The sequence below is a fragment of the Macrobrachium nipponense genome, chromosome 15 (genome assembly GCF_015104395.2).
Source record: "Macrobrachium nipponense isolate FS-2020 chromosome 15, ASM1510439v2, whole genome shotgun sequence".
Lineage (NCBI taxonomy): Eukaryota > Metazoa > Arthropoda > Malacostraca > Decapoda > Palaemonidae > Macrobrachium > Macrobrachium nipponense.
In genome coordinates this window covers 22369577-22394725 of record NC_087208.1, presented here as the reverse complement: position 1 = coordinate 22394725, position 25149 = coordinate 22369577, and the positions used below count along the sequence as shown (strand labels likewise).

General features: G+C 42.5%; 1 protein-coding gene across 1 annotated transcript in view; it reads right to left on the bottom strand.

Annotated features, from left to right (window-relative positions):
• Positions 1-25149, bottom strand: part of LOC135226636 (putative male-specific lethal-3 protein-like 2) — a 247616-nt gene that overhangs the window by 64448 nt on the left and 158019 nt on the right. The window contains exon 6 of the mRNA XM_064266350.1: positions 3617-3751. Coding sequence (XP_064122420.1) covers positions 3617-3751 — 135 coding nt within the window. The remainder of the gene's footprint in view (positions 1-3616; positions 3752-25149) is intronic.

The window sequence follows — 25149 nt, the reverse complement described above, 5'->3', positions numbered from 1 at the left end:
GACAAGGCGTCTGCTAAGACATTGTGATGGCCCAGGATAAACTGAGGGACCATCGTAATCCTCCTGTCTTCTGCCCAACACAGGATTGATCGGGCTTCTTGAGTGAGAAGGTCCGACTGTGTGCCACCTTGGTTTTATAAATACGAGACTGCTGTGGTGTTGTTGACGAAGATCGCGACAACCGACTCCGACAGTTGATCCTGAAATGAAAGAAGGCCTAGGTACACTGCCCTTAGTTCCCTCCAATTTATTGACATGATACTCTCTTCCTCTGACCAAAGGCCCGAAGCGGCTTCGGAGCCCAGGTGCGTGCACCAACCTTGATCCGAGGCGTCTGACCAAAACATTAGATCCGGCAGAAATGAAAGAAGAGGCTTCCCTGACTTGAACGTGCATCTACCAAGGGAAATCCTTCCGACATTGTGGAGAGGAGGCGACTATCGTGTCCTCGGACACGAAATCCCATGACTGACGAAGTATCGACTGAAGGGACCTCATTCTGATGACCTCCGGGAACCAGTTGGATGAGGGATGACAAATGGTGCAGGAGAGTCCTCCAAAGAGAAACTGGCTGCATTACGGAGGACAAAAATTCTTCGACCAGACTTAGAAGCTTGTCTATCTGTTTCTGAGAGGGAGAAGCCCTCAAAATCTGAAATTCAAAACAATCCCCAGATAAGTCATGATCTGGCAAGGGATTAGATTGGACTTGTCGAAGTTGACACGAATGCCCAACTCGACACAAAGAGACAGAACTATCTCCCTCGACCGGAGACATTTCTCTAGAATGAAGCATCCTTACATTTAACCAATGCAGAATAGCCGAAACAGGAGCCATCACCCGACAAAAGACCTGTGGAGCAGTGGTGAGGCCGAAACAAAGGGTCTTGAACTGGAAAACTCCAGAGTCTGTGAAAAACCGAAGGTAAGGTCTGCTCTTTGGATGGATGGGGTTTTGCAGATAAGCATCCTGCAGATCGATGGAAATCATCCAGTCCCCCATCCTGTCGGATGAAAGAAGTCTGAACTGTCTCCATCCGGAACTTGGACTTTAGAATGAACTTGTTCAAGACCAAAAGATCTATGATGGAGGAAGCTGAGGCACCAGAAACCTGAGATGTACTCGGGAAAAACGAGCGAGAAGAAGGAGGTTGTTGGGCTGGAGCAGAAGGTACAGATCTGGCACTAAACTTATGCTTACTCCTTGAAGAAACGGGAGGAAGACCCGAGGAAAAAGCTCTTGACAAGGCCCAGTGAGCTTGGGAAGAGGCATCACCTTGATGTTCCTTCAAAACCTTAGAAAGCACAGACAGATCAAATAGGGAATCGCCAAAAGGAGAAGAGGACAATAAACGATTTCTCTGAATCTCCAAAACAGAAGAGGGTAACTGCAACAAATACAGGTTACGCCTTAGAGAAATGAGAAAGGCCTGCATTGAAACGGCAAGCTCATTCTGATGTACAGAAGCGATTGAAATGGACAAGCAGAATTTCTCAAAAAGAGGAGCATCGGAAGGAACAAACCCAGAGTCCTTGACATACATTAAAAGACCTCCGAGGACCCACATATTGAAGGATTGAGCTTCTTGTAAGGAGCTCATAACAGACTCCATGGCAATAAAGTCTTCGATTGAGACCAAGACCGAAGCCTTGGAAAGCAAAGGTTGACCCAAAAGTTGGAAAAAATCAGGATTTGGTTTGGGGGGTTGAGAGAACGAAGGATCATCCGTCACCTGATAAACTCCTCTCCGGTGTCGTAGAAGAGAAGAGAGCTTCCTCTTCCCTTCCCCGATCACCTTCGAAAGTTTAGCGGCAACATCTGCCCTCACTCTCACGAACCTCTGAGCAAAGGGAAAACATAAAAATTCCCGCAACCGGGAAGGACCATTAAGAAAAATTCCTTCTGTAATACAACAAGGCAGAGGCTGCTTCTGCTCTTTAGGCCTTGCTTGAGGAAGAAAACTCAAAATTAAATCAAAAAGTTTCTTGAACTCAACATCATGACCGCCATTCAAGGAAATATCAATACCACACGAATCCACATCATCATCATCATCATCGTCAGATCCTAACTGAGAAACTTCCCCTGAAGTAAGATCCTGACGACTAGCTGTCTTAGGTCTAACACTAATACCACTTCCCCCTTCTCCTAAGTAAGCACCCTTTTGCACTGTTACGGGACTAACAGGGGACACATTGGGTAAAGAATCGTCAGGCACCTGCCCGGACCTGATCCCCCCTAGGCCTTTGCCACGACGAGGTTCACAAGCCGGGGTATCTGTCACACCGTTACCCATGGTGCTGTCGACAGGTACCTGACGAGGAGCTGAAAATGAATCTGAAAGAGTGTTAGACATCCTAGTAAAAGCTACTTCAAATTTTCTGAAAGCTTGTTAAACTTGGCTGAAATGTCTCTAAAATAAGCTGTAAAGTTTCAAATTTCTTCTTCCAAATAGTTTCCATTGCCAAAAACTTTGAATCAAAATCAGAAACGACTTTATTAGTTACCGGTTGTACAGGTGGCAAAGCATCAATTAATTCGGAATCGGAATCACACGGTACCAAAACCAAAGAGCCAGAACCATGGGTGCACAAGTCAAGGAAATCATTAGATACAGGTCTAGCTACCGATTTCTTTTTCTCCTTAATCAATCTTTTACGCTGCAAGATTCTTTGATGTTTAATATACATCGTCACGTCTTCGTCAGACCAAGGCTTACATAAGTCGCAACGAGAAGTCAAGTCACAAACCTCTCCACGACAAGAGTTACAAAAGTCATGGGGTTCATTCTCCCTGCTACTCATCCTTGTCCCACAAGCCGGGCAATTCCTGATGTTGCTAGCAGAAGGAAGAATCGAATTATTTTGGCTATCCATTGGACTGTTGTACAGGTCCCGAAATTCCAGGTCACGCAAAAGTTCGTAATATAAAATAAATACCACAATGGAAATAAAAGTTAATTCACTAATTTTGTGGATATAGTACATGAATGGTTATTAACATAAGGCCACATTAACAATTAGTGAGAGCTTTAAAGGCACAAGGTTTAGGAAATTTATAAAGAGCGGCCGTGATGTAAACAACATGGGCACTCGTTAACAACTGATTTTCAAAGGGAAGGTTTTGTTACTGTCAACGGCAGTGTTGCCAACTGGCGGAGAGAATAGGAGGTAACAGGGTTGCCAATGTGGTAAATTTTGGTGCGGTTTTTGGGGATTTAGGGCTAGATAAATTATATTAAGGTAACCTTTATTAATCTTAATCACATTGCTAGAGTTACAGGTGAAAGAGTTTAAAAGGAATACACATAAAGTTAAAATTTTTGAAAAGAATTACAAGACCACTGCATTGCTGGATGTGCTGAGATGCAAAGGATTAGAGTTTATGTTTAGCATGTAAAATCAAGGGAAGCAGGGTGAGAGGGTGAAATGGATAGTACATGGATAGAATAAGGAGAGAGAAAAGGCAAAAACTAATTCAGACAGTGAAAGGTAGAAAATATGCTACAACAGGCTGATGGTTCAGACACAAACTCGCATGAAGGCAATCATGGGAATAAATTTACCTAAAATTACCTAAATAATCTTATATCTGAAAGCTAAACATATAACTTACCCTTTGACAATAATGGGTTTAGCTGTACGAAGTTTCTCAGCTTGCTTCAACTCTTTACTATAGAGCAAATGGGTTTCAATATGAAAATCGAAACAGATTCGAATACCATCCATAACTTCTTTACAAAGGTCCAGGCTGAAAATGAAAAGATATCAATCAGTCTGCTCCTTGAGGACCATCCATGAGCATTAGGATTAATATGCTATAAATTAAAAGCAGTTGGAGAACCACTTCTCAGACAAGAGACAGGAATATACTGAGATAACAAAAGAGGATGCAAGACTCAAGAATAGGAATACAGTATCTTCATAATAAATAAAAAAAGGTAATGTACTAATAACTGTATATAGTAAAGGGCAGTAAGACTGCAGAAGCATGGTATCACCATGAAGGAGGAAATGAAGGCAGAAAGATTTAGAAAATGGAAAATGAATTCTTACATTAGCTTCACACCAGAAAAATACATCACAAGGGCAAAAGTTTATGTATACATATGTATAGTATGTGAACAGAAATCCTAGGGAGGAGAATGAATAGACCAACTAAAATCCAAACTTATTTATTAGAAATGACTGAATAGGTGAACAGTAACTGCTTGTTTGTTGTCTGGACTGGATTCTATCAAGTATAAGAAGACCGATGACACCAGATCTCCCAATCCTCCCCAATTCCGTCCCACTCACTCAAGAAATTTCCATCCTTAAAACTGCTAGCACAAGACATCAGTTGATGGTATGCGACGTCTGTCGTTGGTGTCGATGGCTTGAGGCTACTGTAGCAGATGAGGGTTAATTAGTGCTCCATTGCGAGTGAAAGTTCCACAGAATACTGAGTTTCCAGTTCTTCGTACTATGAAGGAGCTGTGAGCTGAGCTGCAAACTATGAAGGAGCTGTGAGCCGAACTGCAAACTATGAAGGAGCTGTGAGCCGAACTGCAAACTATGAAGGAGCTGTGAGCCGAACTGCCAACCTTCGGCCCCTTCTTGCCGCGAAGAAAAACATAAAACAGCCGGTTTCTACCTGAGTGGAGTAATTTCAGGCAGTCAAAGTTCTCCAACAAGGATTCGGGAAGGAGGTGGTGTCACTTTAAACACTGTGATTTCTATACAAATTTACATTCACAAAGCAATTATTTTAACATTTGTCACAAAAATGTTTAGAGGGAAAAAGTTAAATTGTTAACGTTTACTAAAAAAATATTAGAAAAATGTAAAAGTCTAAACAAATAACTGAAAATTTATATTTTCTTCACTCCAAGGAAGGGAATTTGATTCCATTACGAATCAAATTTATGTATACAAAGTTACATTAATAATGTAAGTCACAAAAGAAAAAAAATTACAGGTAGTAACCTAGAAATTATCAAGAATATCTTTAGTCTTTATTTCACTCTCAATGGCTGCCCTTCTTTTGGGTCTTGCTGAACATTCAACAACACTTGGGCCAGGAAGAGTGATCATTTCATCATTATTAGGCAACTCTTCTTTTCTAAGTAAGGGTATCAACGTGGAAGAGTGCCGCTTCAATATCTCTCTCGTTTTACCTTTCATAACTATGGCACCCGTGACTTCATTATGAAGATTTTTCACTACGTCTTTAACAATAGCCATTGGGTAGTTACTTTGTTTGGTCATTGGTTCTTTTATTAGAACAATATCACCTCTTTGAAGAATTTTGTGCGTCACGGGCTTATACCTGTCTTTTAAGTTAACTGCTTGGTGGATAAGAGTACATAAGAATTCTTCGTTATAAATATCTATGAGCTTGTTACGAGTTTTCTGAAGTTTTTCGTAATTATTTTTCACCTTGTTTAAGGGCTCAAAGGGCATCCATTCAGGTTCAGGATTTCTCTGAAGCTCTGGAATAACGTTCAAAGATAACAAGTCATATCCTCTAATTAAAACTTCAGGAGTGATTGAATCAGGAACACAGTCACCAGATGAATCTCTCAAGGCTTCCTTGAAGGCAATTGGTCGCCTGTTCACGAGATGAACGGTCTTGCAAACAATAAACTCAAAATCTCTATATGGCAAGATATTTTTACCAATAGAGCCAAAAAGGAGTCTCTTGGTTAACTTTACACAAATTTCAACCATTGATCCTAGTTTACTATGACCTTTAAAGAAATGATCAAAGGATAAGGTTGAACATTATTTTCATCAAAATATTTACGAGTTTCATGATCTTTAAAAAAATCTGAAATAATATTTGCACCAGCAGTCAACTGCGTCCCTAAATCGGAAATACAAAAACTAGGGATACCAAACTCGAAGCAATGCAACTGGAACGCTCTTAAGAATTCTACGACAGACAGGTTTGAACAAATTTTCAAATTTATGGCTCTTGACCACATACAGGTAATGCAAAGAATCCACACTTTAGAATTTTGACCATATAATTTTACAGTGAACGGTCCCATGAAGTCTACATAAATATTATTAAATGGTATATTAGAAGGGTTTAATCGCACTTCTGGTATGGACTGGTTTAATCTACACATTCTGTATGGACTTTGGTTAAGCTTAACAGTCCGTTCATTAAAACGACGACACGTCGTACAAGTTTTTAGTATCCTTTTGACAATGGAGAAAAAGTGTGGGATCCAAAAAGTTTTCCTTAGCTCGGTCAACAATGAATAACACCCAGCATGGGCCAATTTCCTGTGCATGTCCAGGATGATGAGTGGGGTAAGAACACTATTCTTTGCCAGAAGTAAAGGAAAACTGTACCGCTTAAAGCGCTCAACACTCCTGAGACGCTCACATTTACTTCGGACTCTCAACAACCCATCCCTGTCCATGAAAACATTAAGCTGTTTGACAATATTTGGGATATCCTTAACATTCCTTGAATTAGAGTGGAAATACTTAAAAACCTCAGGGAATTCAGATTGCTGATCTTTTAATATTATTTGTCTAGTAGCTTCTGAAAAAAAGTTCGCATCATCTTTATCCTCAAAGTGAGAAAACCTGTCAGGATACTTAGATTTTACTTTAGCTTTCAGCTTGTTTACAAAGATTAAAATCTTGCTGTAAACCTTCACCAAACGATTGAAGCTGGAGAACCTGTCTAACGGCATTAAATTCTTCAGACAGCCAACCTGTGAGTAACTTGAAAGCAAGCCATGAGTTTCAGAGCTAGGGCTTATGTTATCAACATCTGCAAGAGGATTTGGTATAATCACCGAAAAAATATCGTCCCTACTAAGCTCTGGAGTGATACAATTAGATAAAAAGGGTGGACCACTGTAATAATTACTCTTCGCGAGCTGTTTATGGGACATACTTCGGGTTATGCAGTCTGCTGGATTTTTTGTTCCAGAAACAAATGAAAATTTTATGGGATGAGTTTCACATAACTTTGTAATATGTTTGATCCTATTCATTACGAAGACTGACCTTTTCTGCATCTTGTCTAATTTCGTGGAATAGGAATTTAACCATGCTAAAGATACAAGACTATCTGAAAATATTTCAATTTCAGTAATGTGGATTGGTTTAATGCACGTAGGGCCAGCAAGATCTGAATACAAATCTAAAATACACTCTGTGGCTAAAGCAATGCCTTGGATCTCCAAGGAAGGGATGCTTTTGCATTCCAGCTGTTTATTGACAATTCTATTCTTTCCTGAAAGAAAACTTATTTCCTTGGTCTCTAAGTCTTTGATATAAATGACAGCACCATACATTGATTTACTGCTATCAGAAAATCCTATCAGCTTGTAAGAGCTCTGTCTTTTCCCAACAAATCTCTTAATCTCGACAACAAGAGAGGCATTAGCTTGTTTAGCAATTAATCTCCATTCACATAAAACATCAGGAGAAAGAGTCTGATCCCATGTTAACTCCTTTTGGCATTGCAATCTGTGCAAGAACAACCTACTTCTATTTAGTAAAGGAGCATTATAGTTATGAACGTCATATTGTGATGCAATGCTTCTTAGAATTAACCTTTTAGTATTAGCCTGTGGGTCGAGGTTAATAGGGTTTGTCGATAGGGTATCTTTTGAACGATCCCATCGCATGCCAAGCAATTTTACCTTTATAGGAGTTTCTCCTTCAAGATCAGAGTCAATGAGAGATTGTAAACTACTGTCATTTGACATGAATTGCTGAAGACCAAATTTGTAAGGTTCAAAAATAGAGTTCAGCTGATTGTAAGCCCATATTAAATTTTCAGAGTCCTCTGCTGTAAAAGCACAATTGTCCATATAACAAAGTTGATAAATTAAATGTTTCAAGTATCTAATACCTGATGAATCATCCTCAGAGTCGAGAACCAAATTTTGAAAAGACCTAACAATAAATTGTGAGTGAACAACGTAACCCAAAAGGTAAACGAACATTCTTGTAAGCTATAATAGAAAAATCCCTCTTCTGAACATTTCGAAACCATAGGAATAAAAGTTTATTTTGATCAATTTCTTCCAAACTAATATTATTGAAAGCCTTTTTAATATCAAAGGTGCAAATGAAGGGGTCAAATCTTAAATGCAACAAAGCAGAAGAAATTTTATGGTTAAGTGTAGGACCGGGATAAATTGCTTGGTTATGACTAACTGTCATGGGTTTTGTCGGGTCCTTTTCACAAAGATTGGAGAGAAACACTATTCTACATTTTGTAGTCTCTCTATCTGGTTTGAATATTGGCATATGTGGCAAGAAGCTATGCTCAGGATGAGTCTCTATAAAGTCATCAAGGTCATTAATTTTTTCAATGATACCAGCAGCAGCTTGTTCTTGGAAAGTGTCATTCATTAATTTTAAATTTTCTTCATTCTTTAAAAGTTTGTTCAAATTAGCCCTTAGAATCGGTGTTGCTAACTTACGATTTCTACCCAGCAAATGACTAACTTTAGGATTCCAAAGAAGAGGCATTTTGAGTCTTCCTCTTTCGTCACACACTGTATTGTCTAGAGCAAATTTTACTAATCATTATTTATCTCAGAAGTCTCATCATCATAGATCTGATTATCATGATTTGTGTAATATGAACATTGACTCTCTAAAATGTCATTTGTAGCTCTTTGCAACTCTGCATCAACAAGATCACCTTTATCATTGAAGACTGAAAAATTAGCATTATAACAATCTATAACTTCAATGCAATTATCTGTGGATGTCAGACAAGAGGTATTTTTTATAGGAAAGTAATTCCCAAGGTCCATTATTGAATATGAATTTGAATTAATTGGCAAATCCTCCAAGTCATGCAATAGCTGATTAATATCTCCCTTCAATATGATTCCCAAAGGAGTCTGAGAATATAAGGACATTTTCCTTTCACCAAAGAGTACTTCTGAATCTGGTATACAATACGAAGATTTACACCCTAAAATGAACTCTATATCACTGATTTCATCCTGGCAATTCTTTAAAGATTCGTCTGCTAATTTATATCCCTGCATGAGAAAACCATCAACAACTTTTCTCAAATTTGGAAGTTTTAACACAATATTAATTGAAGGAATACACAAAGCCTTAATAGTTTTCAACTCATCACCAAACTTCACATTAAATTCTACTAATTTACTCTTATATGTCTTGGGTACATTAATACCGTTTATAGTGATAGAAAAGTTATCCTTAATGACTTTCAGATCAAGCTGGGATGCCAAACTTTCAGTTATAAAGTTTGACTGGCAACCACCATCCTTCAATCCTCTCACTCTTTTGCCACCGATTTTACATGTAAATGTAGGCAATATCGATTCACCATCGGTATACCCCTGCAAAGCTTCTGTCAGAGTTATCAAATTGCTACTAGCAGTGTTCAATTTGGAATTATCTTTTGATTTATCCAAACCAGAATCTACCTTGGATTTATCAGCTGTGCTTTCTTTCTTACGTGGATTCCCAAAACAAAGGTAAGACATATGCCACCCTTTACAGTTACTACACCGGGAGTTGAATTTAAATTTACAATTATCTGAAGTATGATTAAGGTTCCCACATTTAATGCAGCCGGATAAACTAACCAACTTATCAATTTTCTCTTGTGGAGTCTTAAATACTGGACACCGGTAAACTGGGTGTGAAATATCCCTGTCTACAACTATGCAAAGGGAACAAGGTTTTGATGACCTAGTTTTGTCTTTAGAATAATCTACTTTCACAGCAAGGCTAGTTGTACATTCTCGAGAACTGGCCGAATTCAGTACAGGCGAATCAGATTTTTTCTTACGTTCTTTAAAATGTTTCTGTGAAAAATACCGCTCGCTCGCTTCAAAAAAGTTATCAGTAATTTCCATTAAAGTTGGTTTCGAATGATTAGTTATTTGAATCAAAATATTTCGAAAAGACTCATTCAGGCCTGACCAGAAAAAATATTGAAGGAAAAAATCAACATCAATTTTCAATTTCTTAATACCTTCAGTAATATACTTAATCTTAGAGATGTATTCAAACGGATCATCTTCATAAGTTAACTTCATTTCTGATAACTGCTTAATAATATTGAACTTCTGTTTTCCTGGGGAAGCCAAAGCATTAGTCAGTAATTCTTTAGCATGAGTGTATCCTTGCTTATCAGCTTCAAGGGAATTAATCAAGATTGAAGCTCTCCCACTAACTTGCTGCTTTAACACAAAAATTTATCGTAATCTGGGTACGAGAACTTGTTAATAGTTTCCTCGAACTGAAGAAAGAACTTATTTAAGTCTTCACCATCACGACTGGTAAATGTGGGAAGAGGGGCTGTTGGACGTTTAAGGAGACTACGAGCCGAATCAAGCGAGGACTGACTAAGAGAAGGTACATCTTCTAACAAAGCTATACACTCACGAATTTTAGTCAAATAATCATGACTCAATTCAATATCCTCTGCAAGTACAAATTCATCCTCATTCTCACCCCACTTAAGTGCTGAATTTTAGAAGCATAATCACCTAGTTGAGCTAACAAGTCCACCAATACTGCTTTTTTCGCATATCGAAGTTTTTGTGATAAAGCGGGAAAACTATCCCTCTTATTGTAATTTTCAGTGACAGCCTTACGGATATATTTCCGGGAGTTAACTAACAGTTTAAGATCAGACATGGTTAATGATAGCAATATCAAAAAATTTCAAAAAATTTCCAAATATATGAGAAAAATTTTCCCCAAGTAAATATCAAACACGACAAAAATATAAAATGCAAATATCAAGCTACAGCAACCACCAAACCAAGGCCAACCAACAACAAGCAGTTTCGCATTCAGTCCCCCCAGGGGTTCCATGAACAGAAATCCTAGGGAGGAGAATGAATAGACCAACTAAAATCCAAACTTATTTATTAGAAATGACTGAATAGGTGAACAGTAACTGCTTGTTTGTTGTCTGGACTGGATTCTATCAAGTATAAGAAGACCGATGACACCAGATCTCCCAATCCTCCCCAATTCCGTCCCACTCACTCAAGAAATTTCCATCCTTAAAACTGCTAGCACAAGACATCAGTTGATGGTATGCGACGTCTGTCGTTGGTGTCGATGGCTTGAGGCTACTGTAGCAGATGAGGGTTAATTAGTGCTCCATTGCGAGTGAAAGTTCCACAGAATACTGAGTTTCCAGTTCTTCGTACTATGAAGGAGCTGTGAGCTGAGCTCCAAACTATGAAGGAGCTGTGAGCCGAACTGCAAACTATGAAGGAGCTGTGAGCCGAACTGCAAACTATGAAGGAGCTGTGAGCCGAACTGCCAACCTTCGGCCCTTCTTGCCGCGAAGAAAAACATAAAACAGCCGGTTTCTACCTGAGTGGAGTAATTTCAGGCAGTCAAAGTTCTCCAACAAGGATTCGGGAAGGAGGTGGTGTCACTTTAAACACTGATTTCTATACAAATTTACATTCACAAAAGCAATTATTTTAACATTTGTCACAAAAATGTTAGAGAAAAAGTTAAAGTTAACGTTACTAAAAAAATATTAGAAAAATGTAAAAGTCTAAACAAATAACTGAAAATTTATATTTTCTTCAGTATGTGTATAATGTATTGTAACAATGCTTGTGTACATAAAAACAGGCAATGAGACCTCAGTGGGGTTGTGACGACTACAGACATTTTAAGTCCAATTCAAAATTGCCAAACTCCATGGGTATGTAATAAAGTAAACAATGATGTTTCAAAACTCATGAGGTGTGGAAATGGCAGGCTCAAACAAATGAACTTCTTTTAATCATGACTTACAATTTCAGAGGTGCAAATTATGTGCAAGCAAGGAATAAAAAGCGGTGCCGTACTGGCAAAACATTACTGCCAGAAACAAATGAAAATGACATACATTAAATACACAGGGAGGTATATCGATGGTCATGAAATATAAAGAATGCAATACTTATACATACAGGGTCATATATTGTAATGCATGTTTCTTTCATTTACCTACACCTACCTCCCCTCACGCTCGTAGTACTCTCTCGAGCGGATTCTCTCTCTGCGAGTTTTTGAGTACAACGTGGGGACAATGGGGGAATATCAACTAAGGACTGCTTTTCCTGGTCCAAGTACGGGGTCACAGGGGAAAGAGGGGATGGGTCAACACTAGGGGGTGGCACTGGGCGAAGGAAACAATGGCTTCGCCACCAGACACGACCACTAGGGAGACGAATTTCATAATCCCTTGACCTGCCGAAACTCATGCCTACCCCGACCTTGTACAACCCAGTGGCGAGATGTCGGGTCTTGGATCCGTACATGCTGTCTGACAGTCAACCTGTGTAGGGGCGGGCATGCTGATTGTACTGAGTCTTAACCTGCTCAGGACTGGCGGCAGCACAGTGGTCACAGTCCTCAGTCTTGACCTGCCACTCCTTTGAAAAGGACTGGGTGAGCAGGGATGCATGACCTAAGAGGTCGGCCATACAGGATCTTGGCGGGGGAGCGTCCTGTCAAATTGGGAGTATTCCAAAGCTTTAAGAGGCCTTGGTCAAACTCTTCACAACATATGTTACCAGAGGGTACCGTTGTCAGGATGAGATCCTTGATTGACTTCATGGCAGCCTTGGCATGACCGTTTGATTGTGGATAATACGGGGGAAGGGGGGGGGTTATCATGTCGGACTCCCCATCGCTCCACGAAGTCCTGGAATTCGTTGCTGGAGAATTGTGCTCCTCCATCAGTCCTGAGACTTTGGGGCACACCAACTTCCCAGAAGTAGGGGAAGAAGATCCTGATTGTATTACAAGCAGTAGTATCACCTTTGCATGGAACAACAACAGGCCATCCTGAGTCGGTCAACTATGATGAGGAAGGCTTTTCCTGCGACTGTAAAGAAATCTGCTGAAACAAACTCAAAGGGCCTCATGGGGTTGTCATCATTCATTGATGGTTCCTGCTGCTGGGTTGGCTGCAATACCTGGCATGACTCACTGGCTCCAATTGTGTTGACAATGTCTGAGTTGATCCTAGGCCAGAACACAGCCTGTCTTGCCTGGCGCTTAGTAGATTCCACACCCCTATAACTGTCATGTAGGCAGGACAAGGTGTGGCGGCGGAGGGAGGCAGGAACTATAACTCTTACTCCATACAAAATAAGGTCACCATTAGCGTAGAGGTCATCCCGTATCTTCCAGTATGGGAGTAAGGAGTTATGCAGATCATATCTGTTGGAGAGGAATCCTGAGGTGACAGAGTCGAGTAGGCGAGTGTAGACAGGGTCTGCCCTTGCTGCGTCTCGTAGAACCTGAAGAGTCCTGTCAGCATCTTGAGCTGGAGACTTTCCTGAAGAGGTGACAGTGTACACAGCCATGACTGTTCGGAGATGGGTGGTGGAGGGGGCACCTGCGATTTCGTCCTCTGGTGCAGGGTGGCTAACTGGAGACAAAGCATCAGGAATGTTCAGAGATTTGTCAGCATGCCACACAGCCGTGAACAAATAGGGTGAAATTTTCTCCTTCAGACGCTGGAGGTGAGGATTCTTGATGGCATCCAGCGAGTAATGATTCAGGATAGCTATGAGAGGGCAGTGATCTGTCATCAGAGTAAAATTCTGTAGGCCTGTGAGATACAACCTACATTTTGACATTGGCCAAACCACGGCCAGCATCTCAAGCTAAATACTATTGGCATATCATGTCTCTGCGTCGGTAAGGAATTGAGAACCACACTAAACTAAACGCAATTGCCCACTACCATGGTCCTGCAGAAGGACATATCCAATACCAATAAGGCGTGAGGCATCTGTCTGGAGGACAACAGGCAGGTCTGAGTCGAAGGCAGCAAGAACAGGTGCTAACTTGATGCATCGAAAGGCCTCTTCTTGATCAGGGGTCTAAACAAATGTTCTCTTGGGGCTCATCAAAGGGAGTAGAGGCTGGGCTGTAGTGGCAATGTCAGGGGTGAACTTTGCTAATTGGTTGACCAGGCCCATGAATGATCTGAGGTCGGTCAGGTTAGCCGGAATTGGGAAATCCTTGATGGCACTGACTTTTTCTTGATCAGCTGAAATGCCCTCTCCTGAGAGCGTGTATCCGCAGAACTTGACAGTAGGCACAGCAACCACAAACTTAGTCTTTGTTGAGGGTAATCCCAAACTTGCAGCACCTGGTGAGCATCTCGTGGATACGTTAAAGGTGTGACTGGTAATCCTCGTCATGGAGAAGGACATCATTGATGACCTTCACACAGTTTTTGATTCCTTGAAGGGCCATATTGCCTCGCAGACAGAATGCATCTCCAGTAGCTGCAAAGCCCATCGGTCCTCTGCAGAGTTTGAACCGACCATACGGCGTAATAAAGGTAGTTAAATGCTGATACTCTTTGGCAAGTTCCATTTGCCAGTACCCACAGAGGGCGTCAGATGTTGTGAAAAACCTAGTTTTCGGGTCCACACTATGAATAGCAGTGAAGGGTGTGGGTGAAGGGTGGGCTGGGTATTCAGCTTGGAGAGGTTGACGATGATGCGTACTCCTGTGATGTCCTTGGTGATGACAATGAGAGGGTGACATCATTCTGAAGGGTCATCTTCGACAGGCTTTATTATTCCCTAGGATACCATAGAGTCAAGCTCATCCTTATTCTGGTCCCTGAAGGCGAGGGGAATCTGTCTTGGGTGTGAATGGCAAAGGGCACACCACCATCCTTGAGATGAATCCTCATGGAAGAACCAAACATAGGCTTGAGAGGTGCTGACTTCAAGTCTTCTTTAGAAACCAACACATCAGAAAATTCTCAGAGGAAATACTCCTTGGCACCTGAAGGCGATGTGGTGGCTGAAATAGGTAGCTCCTTGCATTTATTGACATGTCTAACTTCAGCAATGGGCTTAGTAAAATCCAGAGATATTATGACCAACTCTTGACAATGTGCAAAAGACAGAAGTGAAATCTGGACATTCTCATGGACATGAATCCTAACAGAACAAGACTGCTTGCCTACGGTGAGAGTAGCCTGGAACATGCCGAGAGCAGGTGCCATTTGGGCCCCATCTGCAGTAAACGTTGTAGTCGGCGGAGGAAGTTGAAGGCTGCTCCTGGGGATGCCTAAACTCTCTAGGTGTAGCTGGCCAATAATGGTGACATCAGCACCTGTGTCTGGTAACATCTGTAGGTCAGAGTTAATGTTGCCATATGACAGAAAAACACAAATGGGTTGGGGTGTCTTAGGGGCTGTGGAAGAAGGGTATCCTAGATGACGGCAGCTGTTCTGTCATGCATCTTGGGTCTTGCTGGAGCTGGAGTGGGCAGCACTGTTGCTTGGAGATCCATCCTGGTGGTTCTTCTTCTCTCTGCAACACTTATCAGTGTCCAGTGCAGTGGAAGTAGTGGCAATGGGCTTTGCTGGCATGGCATTTAAGTGTCATGGGCCAATGACAGGCAGGCACAGCTTTTGCAGGTACTGTTGGTAGCAGGGCACTCATTAGGGCCATGCAGTCGAGCACAAGACCGGCATAAAGTAACTGGTGCCAAAGTTGGTTTTGAAGGTAAGGTTTCACTTGTCCTTTTCTTCTTACCCTTTTTGTAGGCAGAAACAGCATACAACTGGTTAAGTGGGGCATGTATGGCAGAAGTTGCGTTCTTAGCTGCTTCATATGAACAACAGGTCGTGATGACATCTTGCAATGAGGAGGCGGTGTCCAAGGAGATTATTTTCTGCATTAACTCTGCATCTTGAATGCCCATCAAAATTGTCATTTTCAACTGGGTCTCCTCACATGCAGCTGTGTTCCCTGGGCACAAGTCAACTTCCTCTGCACTGCATCGAAGCCTTACATAAAAATCTGCAAAAGATTCTCTCTCCATCTGTTTGCAACTAAGCAATTCCCTACGGCGAAGAACTTCATTGCATAGACAGAACCTTTATGAGACTGTAGGGCATCCAACACTTCATCTACAGACTTACCTGTGGTGGGTGAGATTTGTAAGGTGTGCTCCAATACATGTTGAGTTTCCAGGATCAAGTACATCTGTTACTGGATCATTTGTTTCTCCCTAGGAAGTTTGAAAAGATCCACCATGACATAATCATCCCCAAGCGTCTCCATTCCCTAAACATTTGGAATGTTGCATCAGCCTTAAGTGGGGGCGGTGTTTGCACCGTCGCTTTTTGTGGAGGGGGAAGAGAAGGCTGATTGAAGGAAAAAGTACCCATCTTTGTACCTGGTATGGGGTTTTCTGATTGGAAGGGTTGGGCGGACAAGAGCGCCTGGATAAGGACCGTAAATCTTGCACTTCACTCATCAACCACTGATCACTATACACTTGCAGCACAATAAATCCAGATAACATGCTGGGCGAACACGCCAAACAGAAGATAGCATCAATGTTTGATGGCGGCAGAAGACATACTTGTAGAAAATCCTCTTGCAAGAAAACTTCACTGACACTTCAATTCACTGCCCCATGTGTGTGTTCGATGCATTATCCTTATCACTAAAGGTTGGGGATGAAGGAAACACCAAAACATCAAAAGTAGGTTCTTAATGTCTAAGTGAAGTAAACAAAATCACAGAGGTGCAAATTATGTGCAAGCAAGGAATAGAGTGGTGCCGTACTGGCAAAACATTACTGCCAGACGGGCGAGATTTGGTCATTACATATCGTACATGATACATATGAAAATGGCATACATTAAATACATATGGAGGTATATCAATGGTCACAAATTATAAAGAATGCAATACTTAAAAATAAAGGTTCATATATTGTCCTGAATGTTTCTTTCATTTACTTACAGGAAGTGTTTTTATACCTTAAATAAATTGATTTTCTCACCTACAGGAAGTGTTTTTATACCTTAAATAAATTGATTTTCTCTTCTATGGTGCACAAACTATAGAATTACACTTTTTTTTAGCCAAAAATCTTAAAACCTCATGCATCAAAACCATTTTGAAAAATTCATACATGGAATTATTTTTAAGTCTGGTGAACAATGATTTGCAGTAGTGTAACTGTCTATTCTGAAACACAAGTACATTAAATATCACATTTTTGAAAGTATGTCAATTGCATTTTTTCTAGCTATACAAACCCGAGGTCCTTTACTATAGGAATTACTTAAGGCATAGCCTAGACATGGCCGCTGAATTCTTTAACAAGGTGGTTAGGTAGTTAACTACCGGTCCGGTTGTTGGTAGTCCCTCTGACCCGTCCTGAACATTCCAATTTGCTTTTGACCCAGGTACCAGATTGAGGGGTGGCATGAGGTGGGCAGTTAGTGTAAAGGACCTCAGGTTTGTATAGCTAAGAAAAATACAATTTACTTTCAAAAATTGTGATTTGTTCCTACATGCTAGTATACAATGGGAAAGAGTAGGATGAAAGAGATGAACGGGGAGCCAGTCACTCCAGAGTCATGCTCAATCATACCGTACAACGAGGCGAGATGCGATACTGTCCAGTTAAGGAGCTGGGTAAGTTACACAACTTGTTGAGCCGCCACCACTGGTCCCAAGGAAAAGTGTTCAAGGACCTGACCTGTGGGTAATATCCCAAACTGACAGGTTCTACGGAATGTGAGGTAACGGGACAATGCCCGACCTCGTGAATTCTTCAGATGAAGTGTACCGTTGTCGTCAGCAGCATAGCAGTATGTCTCCCTGGTCATCTCTCGAAGCCATCATCAATGAAATTGCTCAGGGAGGGGGTGGTAAAGGACTCGAATCTGGTGTCAGGAAACCAATGGATTCTGATTCTTCGTTTGTTTGTATGGCGCTTTTATGTGCATGGAACCAGTGAATATTCAGCAACAGGACCAGCAGCTTTACGTGACTTCCAAACCATGTCAAGAGTGAACTTCTATCACCAGAAATACACGTCTCTGACACCTCAGTGAAATCTGAGATTCAAACTCGCAGCCACCTAGGTGGCTGGTCAAGACCAAACCGATCACGCAACTGAGGCGCTCTCTGATTCTTCGGTACGAAGTTCGGGACACAGCAGGGCGTAACTGGTCCCCATCCACTATTACATCATAAGAAAGACCTGTAGTTTGCCAACTCTCTTCATCGATGCCAAGGCAAGAAAAAAGATGGTCTCGTGGATCAGATCCCTGTCTGAGTACTCTCAAAGGGGGTCGAATGAGACACAGTCAGGCTCTGCAGCACGAGATTCATGTCCCACTCAGAAGGTCTGAGATCCCTGGGTGGGCAAGACCTCTCAAGTTCTATGAGTAATGATATCTTGAAGAAGACGATATATCAATACCCTTCAGCTTCAAGACTAGGGCCAGTGCAGCTCTGTAGTCTTACAGCTGAGATGGAAGAGAGCTTCTCTAAGGAAGGGAGAGGATGAAATCCACGACCTGTTGAAGAGTGGCTCTGACCGGAGAGATACCCTGTCTGTGACACCAACCACAGATGATGGGGCCACTTTCCTTGGTATCCTGCAGAGAGCTGTCTGAGGCATCCTGCCATCTCTGTTTGCTCAGTGAGAAATAGTCTTGCTTGCAAGAGATGATGGATATCTCCTAGCTGCGAAGACACAGGGAAGAAGTTCTGTCATAGGGGAATCTCTCTCGGTGTCTCGGAGAGAAGAGCCAGAAGGTCGGGAATCAAATGGCCTGAGGCCACTTGAGTGCCACCAGAGTCCTCCAAAGATTCGGGGTGATCAGAGTGCCGACCTGCTCAAATCAGGTAACAGGGGAGAGGTGTAAACTTCAAGGATGTCCCACGGATGTTGGAATGCATCCTCTGTAGCTGCCTATGGGTCCAGAACAGCGGAAGAGAAGGTCTTTAGCTTCCTGTTGAGCCGGGTGGTGAGCAAGTCTATGACTGGAGGCCCCAAAAGGCTGAACAACCTTTCCACCACGTCTTGGTGAAAAGACTGTTCGGTCTACCACCTGATTCTGGCAGCTGAGCTTGTCTGCCATTACATTCCTCTTGTTTGGAATGCATCTGGTTGACAGCTCTATCGAGTGTGCTGTTGCCCACTCGATCACCTACACTGTCAAGATGAAGCTCAAGAGAGGTAAGTCTCTTGCTTGTTGACATGTGCCACTAATGTAGTGTTGGTCATCAACCCCACAGTGTGTCCTATCACACATTCCTGAAACTCTTGGAGAACCAGGAAATTTGCCTTGAGTTTCAGGACATTGATTTGAAGGTGTTTGATGTGAAATTCTCGCACCTCTGCTATCTGCAACTGCTTTCGGTGTGCGTCTCATCCTCAGTCAATGCATCTGACTCTTCAGGGATGACAGGCAATGCATCACGATGAGCCACAGCCGAGTAGGCTGTTCCTGTCGAGACAGGAACCGCCTCGCTGCCTACCTGAAAATGCTGGTAAGTACTAGAGTTCGAGGGGAACTCTTGTCTATCAGCATGCATAGGTACCACGTCCTCTGCTTGGGCTCGAAATCGGACTTCTTTTGATTTATCCAGGTCTTCAGATCCCAGTAAAACCCAAGGAGTCAATTCCTGTCCTGTAAAAAGCTGTGAATGGGAGTTCACTAGGACCAGCCAATTGTCGAGATACTTCAAAAGATGTATCCTGTGCGAATGCGCCCAAACTGAGACCAGGTCACACACTCTCATCAACACCTGGGGAGCAGTCGAGAGTTCGAAACAGAGTGCTCTGAATTGGGAGACTGTCTCTGCGAGGACGAAGTGGAGGTGCTTGCGGTAGGATTTGTGGATGGGTATCTGGGCATTCTTCAAGTTCACCATCAGCATGAAGTCGTTCTCCCTGTTAGAGTTGCGCAAACACTGTTTGTGTTATCTCTTCTCTATCTTGAACCAAATCTGGCTAAGAAACTGTTCAGGGGAGAAAAGTGTATGACTGGTCTCTATCCCCCCGAGGTCTTCAATCCTGGAGACCAGTCCGACACTACTTCTACAGTGTCTATGCTCAGTATCGTCTTATACTTCTATCGTAGCCAGAGGAAGTAGAGGGAATATGAGAGGAGTATCGGATGCTCTCATTCCCTCTAACAGTGCTGCTGTCAGGGGGATTGCCTCATCTTTGTGTCAACCAGCAGTGACAGCAAGGATGTGGGTCTAGGAGAGCACGATCGCAATGGCAAAGTGCTTTCCCAATGTACATGCATGGTTCTCTCCTTGCTGTAGCAGCAGCATGGCTAGCAGTGTCTTGGCTACCAGAGCCGTGGCCACCAGTGACACTCCTAGTAGCATGGCGAGGACATTTATCATCTTCACAACGAATCCCAGCCCTCTACGAGGCCAATACCTTGAGTAAAGAGGTCCGAACAGGTGACCTGTTATTCTCCAGGTGTCTTGCTCTGAGGAACAGCGACATTGACCTTGGCCACTGTAGAAGAACCAAGCTTGGTCTTTACAGGTGGGTCTGAGCCACGGTTTGGCCCCTGCTCTCGCCCTGTGTCACTGCCATGGCAAGGAGAGACTCCCTTCCTTGACTGTGGATGTACGTCCTCCCTTAGGTGGTCGTACATTCGGAGATTCTCACAAACGAGGTTCCGACACGGTCCCTGTACCTTGAGCAGCACCCTTGGGAACAGAGGCTGGAGAACAAACCTTGGTTCGATCTCCAGAGGCCTTCCCAAGACCCTGGTCCCTGGGGACAGCATCTCGGCTCCCACTTCAGAAGAAGAGGGAGAGCCAGCGAGAGAAAGCCCTGTGCTTGATTATCGTAGCATCCAGTTGTTCTTGATAAGAGAGAGGTGGAATCCACTAAGGGTCTGTTCGTAAAAGCCAGTACCAACTCCCGCCCAAGTTGTTCACAGGTAGTTAGCTGGTGCCAGGTAGGAAAGCCCTACCTCCAGACAGGTACAGTCTCCTGAACGCTGAGTCTTCCTCAGTGACAATGGCCCTGGAGGAAGCAGCGACTCTAGCCACTGTGAAGGATCACAAGTCTAGCCAGGAGACAGCCTGAAGAGCTGCCATTACAGTAGTCTCCAGTGTCGCTGCTTCCTGTTGAGAGAGAGATTCTCTCACTCATCAAGTGATGCAGTGTAAGACCAGGACCCAGGTAAACCGGGTCCAGGTTACCTGGTTGTCCATAAAGGCTTCTCCGAGTGCATGTGTTAGCAGAACTGGTAGCAGTGCTGGATGTAGCAGCACCTCTGCCAACAGTAGCGCCGGTAGAAAGGTAGCAGTGCCCTTGCTGGCAGCAGCGCTGATGGAAGCAGCGCCTCTGCTAGCAGCAGCGCTGGTGGGAGCAGTGCTCCTGCTCGCAGCAGTGCTGCTCCCTTTCTGGATAGATCGTGCACCAAATTTATGCTTCTGGCAGGTAGAGGAGGGGGAAGTAGCTTGGCCTAATAATTCGACTTAAGTGAATTCTCTTGTCCAGGGATGTGGACATTTATCTGTCCCAATAAACTTTCAGCCAGGCCCAACCACGCCAGCCCCGTCAAGACCTTGGGTTCCCTCTTGGGTCCCCACAAGGCTTCGAGTCTTTAGAGGAGGCTGTGGTCGTTCCCCCAAGATCATTATGCTGACGTATCAGCATTATGATCTCTGAAAAAATTCCTCTGAATCTCGGGGGTGTCCAAGTCTCTGGGTAGAGGACCTTCGAGTCCTTCGAGAGACTGGTCCTCCCGATCAACATCAACTCTCCTTTGAGGGAGAACCTCACCAAATCCCTTAGATCCTTCCTCAAAGATGCGGGCGTATGAGCAGTGGGATCCTAAAACCCCTCCAGGAACATGGGCCGTTGAGGTTGAATCCTGAGGAGTGCACTCTAAAGGATTCCTCCTATTCACCTCGCCCATCCCAGTGTAGTTCGAGGAAGTAGAGGGAATAGGAGAGTAGGATTGGATGCTCTCACTTCTCCTAGCAGTGCTGCTGCCAGGGGAGTGAGCTGCACCCTTGCACTAATGGTGACATGAGCGTGGGTCTAGGAGAGCGCAATTGTCTAAACGAAAACACTTTCCTATGAAAAATGCAATGGTACTCACTATGCTGTAGCAGGACTGGTAGCGGACTGGTAGCAGTGCTGGTGGGAGCAGCACCTCTCCCAGCAGCAGCACTGCTATAGTAGATTTACATCAACCGTGCATGTGATGTCTAGGTCAGTCCCTTACGACGCTCCTGATTGGCTGTTGATAAGCCAATCATAGGGCTGGAAACTTTCAGTCTTGCTCGAGAGATCACATAGGGAGGATGTATGTTCCGACTCTTTCAAAAATTATAACTTTCATTACACCTCAGTTTTACCTGCAGAAAAGGAGTGTTTCTGAATTCCATCACTAAACATCTTCAAGCCAATGATTTAAGGATTATAATGATATAAGAATTATGAAGAAAATTGTTATATAATAAGAAGGAATAATGAGAGGGATATAGGAGGACTGATTGTAGGAAAAAATCAATGGGTAAACAATTTCCTCCATAAGGTATCAATATCTAATTAACATTTTTTTCATATATAGATTTCCATTATAGGTTAGGAAAGGGTGATGGTGATGTGGCGAGATCACAAGCTTAAGAAACAAGTGGGTAAATCCCCCCCACATAAACCTAATCAATCCGGCTACCAAACTCACCCTCAGTCACACTTTCCTCGTTACACTACAGAATACTCGCAGGACAATTGACCTACACCTACACACAGAACAAAAGAAACACACAAACACATGTACTCACCCAACTGCAGATACTTAGGGGTATGCTGTGCTGTCCACTGGTCGAGGTCACTGAGACACCACCAACAACCAGACAAAAACCAAGAACTACAACCCAACAACACAACAACCAAGACCACAACTCAACAACAAAACACCCAAGGACCACAACCCTACAACTCAACAATACAACAACAAACAAGGAACACAACCACAACTCAACAAACAAGAACTCAACCACAACTCAACAACTCAGCAAACAATAAGGAACTTAACCACAACACAAGACCACTGCACAAACAATTACTAACACAAAAACAACACAAAAAGGCAACACACACACCCACTAACAACACCAAACTTAGTAACTAACAACAAATCAACAAAACACAACTCAAACAAATTTCAATGCCTTCACTAGACTGCTGCCAACACTACTGTCTATCACCAGCTCTCACCAAGACTGACTAAAGACTCTCTAAAACCACAGAACTCTAACTCCAACAGCACTAGCAGACAACCCAGAACTCACCAACCGCCAATTCAGTCGTTAACCATCCAACCACCAATTTCTCTCTCTCTCTCTCTCTCTCTCTCTCACTCAGACAGACGTTGTCAAATGGAACTCCATAACTCCTCCATAGTGATAATGATAGTGACGATATGAAGTCTTAATATTCTTTTTCCCCCAAAAGACTTCTTCTATCGAGGTGTCGTGATCATGATGATGACCTCATCAAGTGATCACGTGAGCAACACCTGACTTCATAAAGATAGAGAGAGATTAATATTCTTAATCTTTTGCTTGTTATTTTCATATTGATGGACCTACCAATGATTTTTTTTTTTTTTTGGTAACATTGTCTTCCATGACATTTAAGCTACGAAACTACAAAACACAAGATGATAAATGATGAATGCAATGGGATGTCATGTAAGGAATGAAAGAATATATTTTATATTAAGTATTTCATGTTTATTTCACTATAAATGTTTTAGTATTAAGTATGAAGATGTAGCGGAAGCCATACTGACACATACACACACACAAACAACAAATAAGAGCGAAACAGGCAAAACAACCGGCATGGACGGAGAGTTAGCAACTGCGTCACTCCCCAAGGCGGTTAAGAAAAAGGCTAACGTGATGGCGTGGGGTGCGCAGTCTTTGACCAGCTTTCACCCAATATGCGCATGCGTTGCCATATTTCACAGATTCCTTGCTTTACAATCTCTGTTTGGTTAACTGGTTCCAGCTAAGTGCTTGAAAATTAGCCTATTGTTAAGACCAAAGGTCTGTTTCACATATGAACAAAAAGGGAGTTCCCCTCATGTGAAGGTATACTTTGAAGCGAGGAGAGGACCCTAAAGGGATGATCCCCAGGTCTGGGACCACAGCCCCTACTTCTTCTTCCCTCTCCGACTTGTCGGAGGGGAAAGAAGAATATTAAGCTTCCCCCAGAGGGACGACAGTGAGTATGGGATGATTGCCAGGAAAGCAGTAAATACAAAGGAAGAGGAGGTTCATACCTTGATGTGGTGACAGGTGTCTTACCCTCATCACAGGTCTTCAAATGTATTCCTCCTCCTGTCATAGACCAAACGGAGCACTTCGCATACAAAAAAATGTTCCACTCACGCCCCCGGCATGATGGGTAAAGGGCATGAAGATTGATCTATCAAGGCAAGGAATTTGCTGCACCTCCTACCCTCAACCTGGAGCAGTGCCCAGGGGCAGGGTACAATGCTGTTGCGATTCATGGGTTTGCATGATTCCGTATATCACAAACACAATATCACAACAATGATCAAAGCTTATAAAGAAGTTGTAATTCATGGGTTTACATGATTCAGTATATCACAAACACATTATTACAGCAACAATCATAACTTATAATAAATAACAAAGAAAAATCCTACCGGGATTGTAAGAAAACAGCAATAAAACAGTTCGGCAGAGAGCGGAGGAGAACACGTTTAGCTGCAACAACGGCCGAAAGCAAATAGGAATGTTTACGTCTGGTCAGAGGGACTACCAACGACCAGACATGTAGTTAACTACCTAACCACCTTGTTAAAGAATTCAGCGGCCGTATCCAGGCTATGCCTTAAGCAATTCCTATGCCAAGGGTTTGTATATCGTGTAGGAACAAACATGCATGCAATTACACACTTTTTTACCACATCTTAGAAAATTGCAGAGCATGTGACTGCCAAGTGTATATAGTGTGACACTTTATCTTTTAAGTTACATTTTATGCATAAATTTAACAATGTACAGCAGGTACATTACACTATGTAACTGCTGTATATATTGAACACTGTAGTTTTAACTCTTAACACAAGCAAAAATAACCACACATGCTCTACTAGTAACACCAAAAATACAAAGTATAAGTTTTATTATAGACTCAACTATACATCCTATAAATAACAAAACCTTATAAGTTGAGGTCTTTTATGTCGGGGTGCCAGAATACATTTTCGAGATAGAGCTATTGGCTCAGATGAGAATAGCAGAAAAATGCACATATGCAGATAACAAACGTGCATTAATCTAAATGTTCTGATAAAAT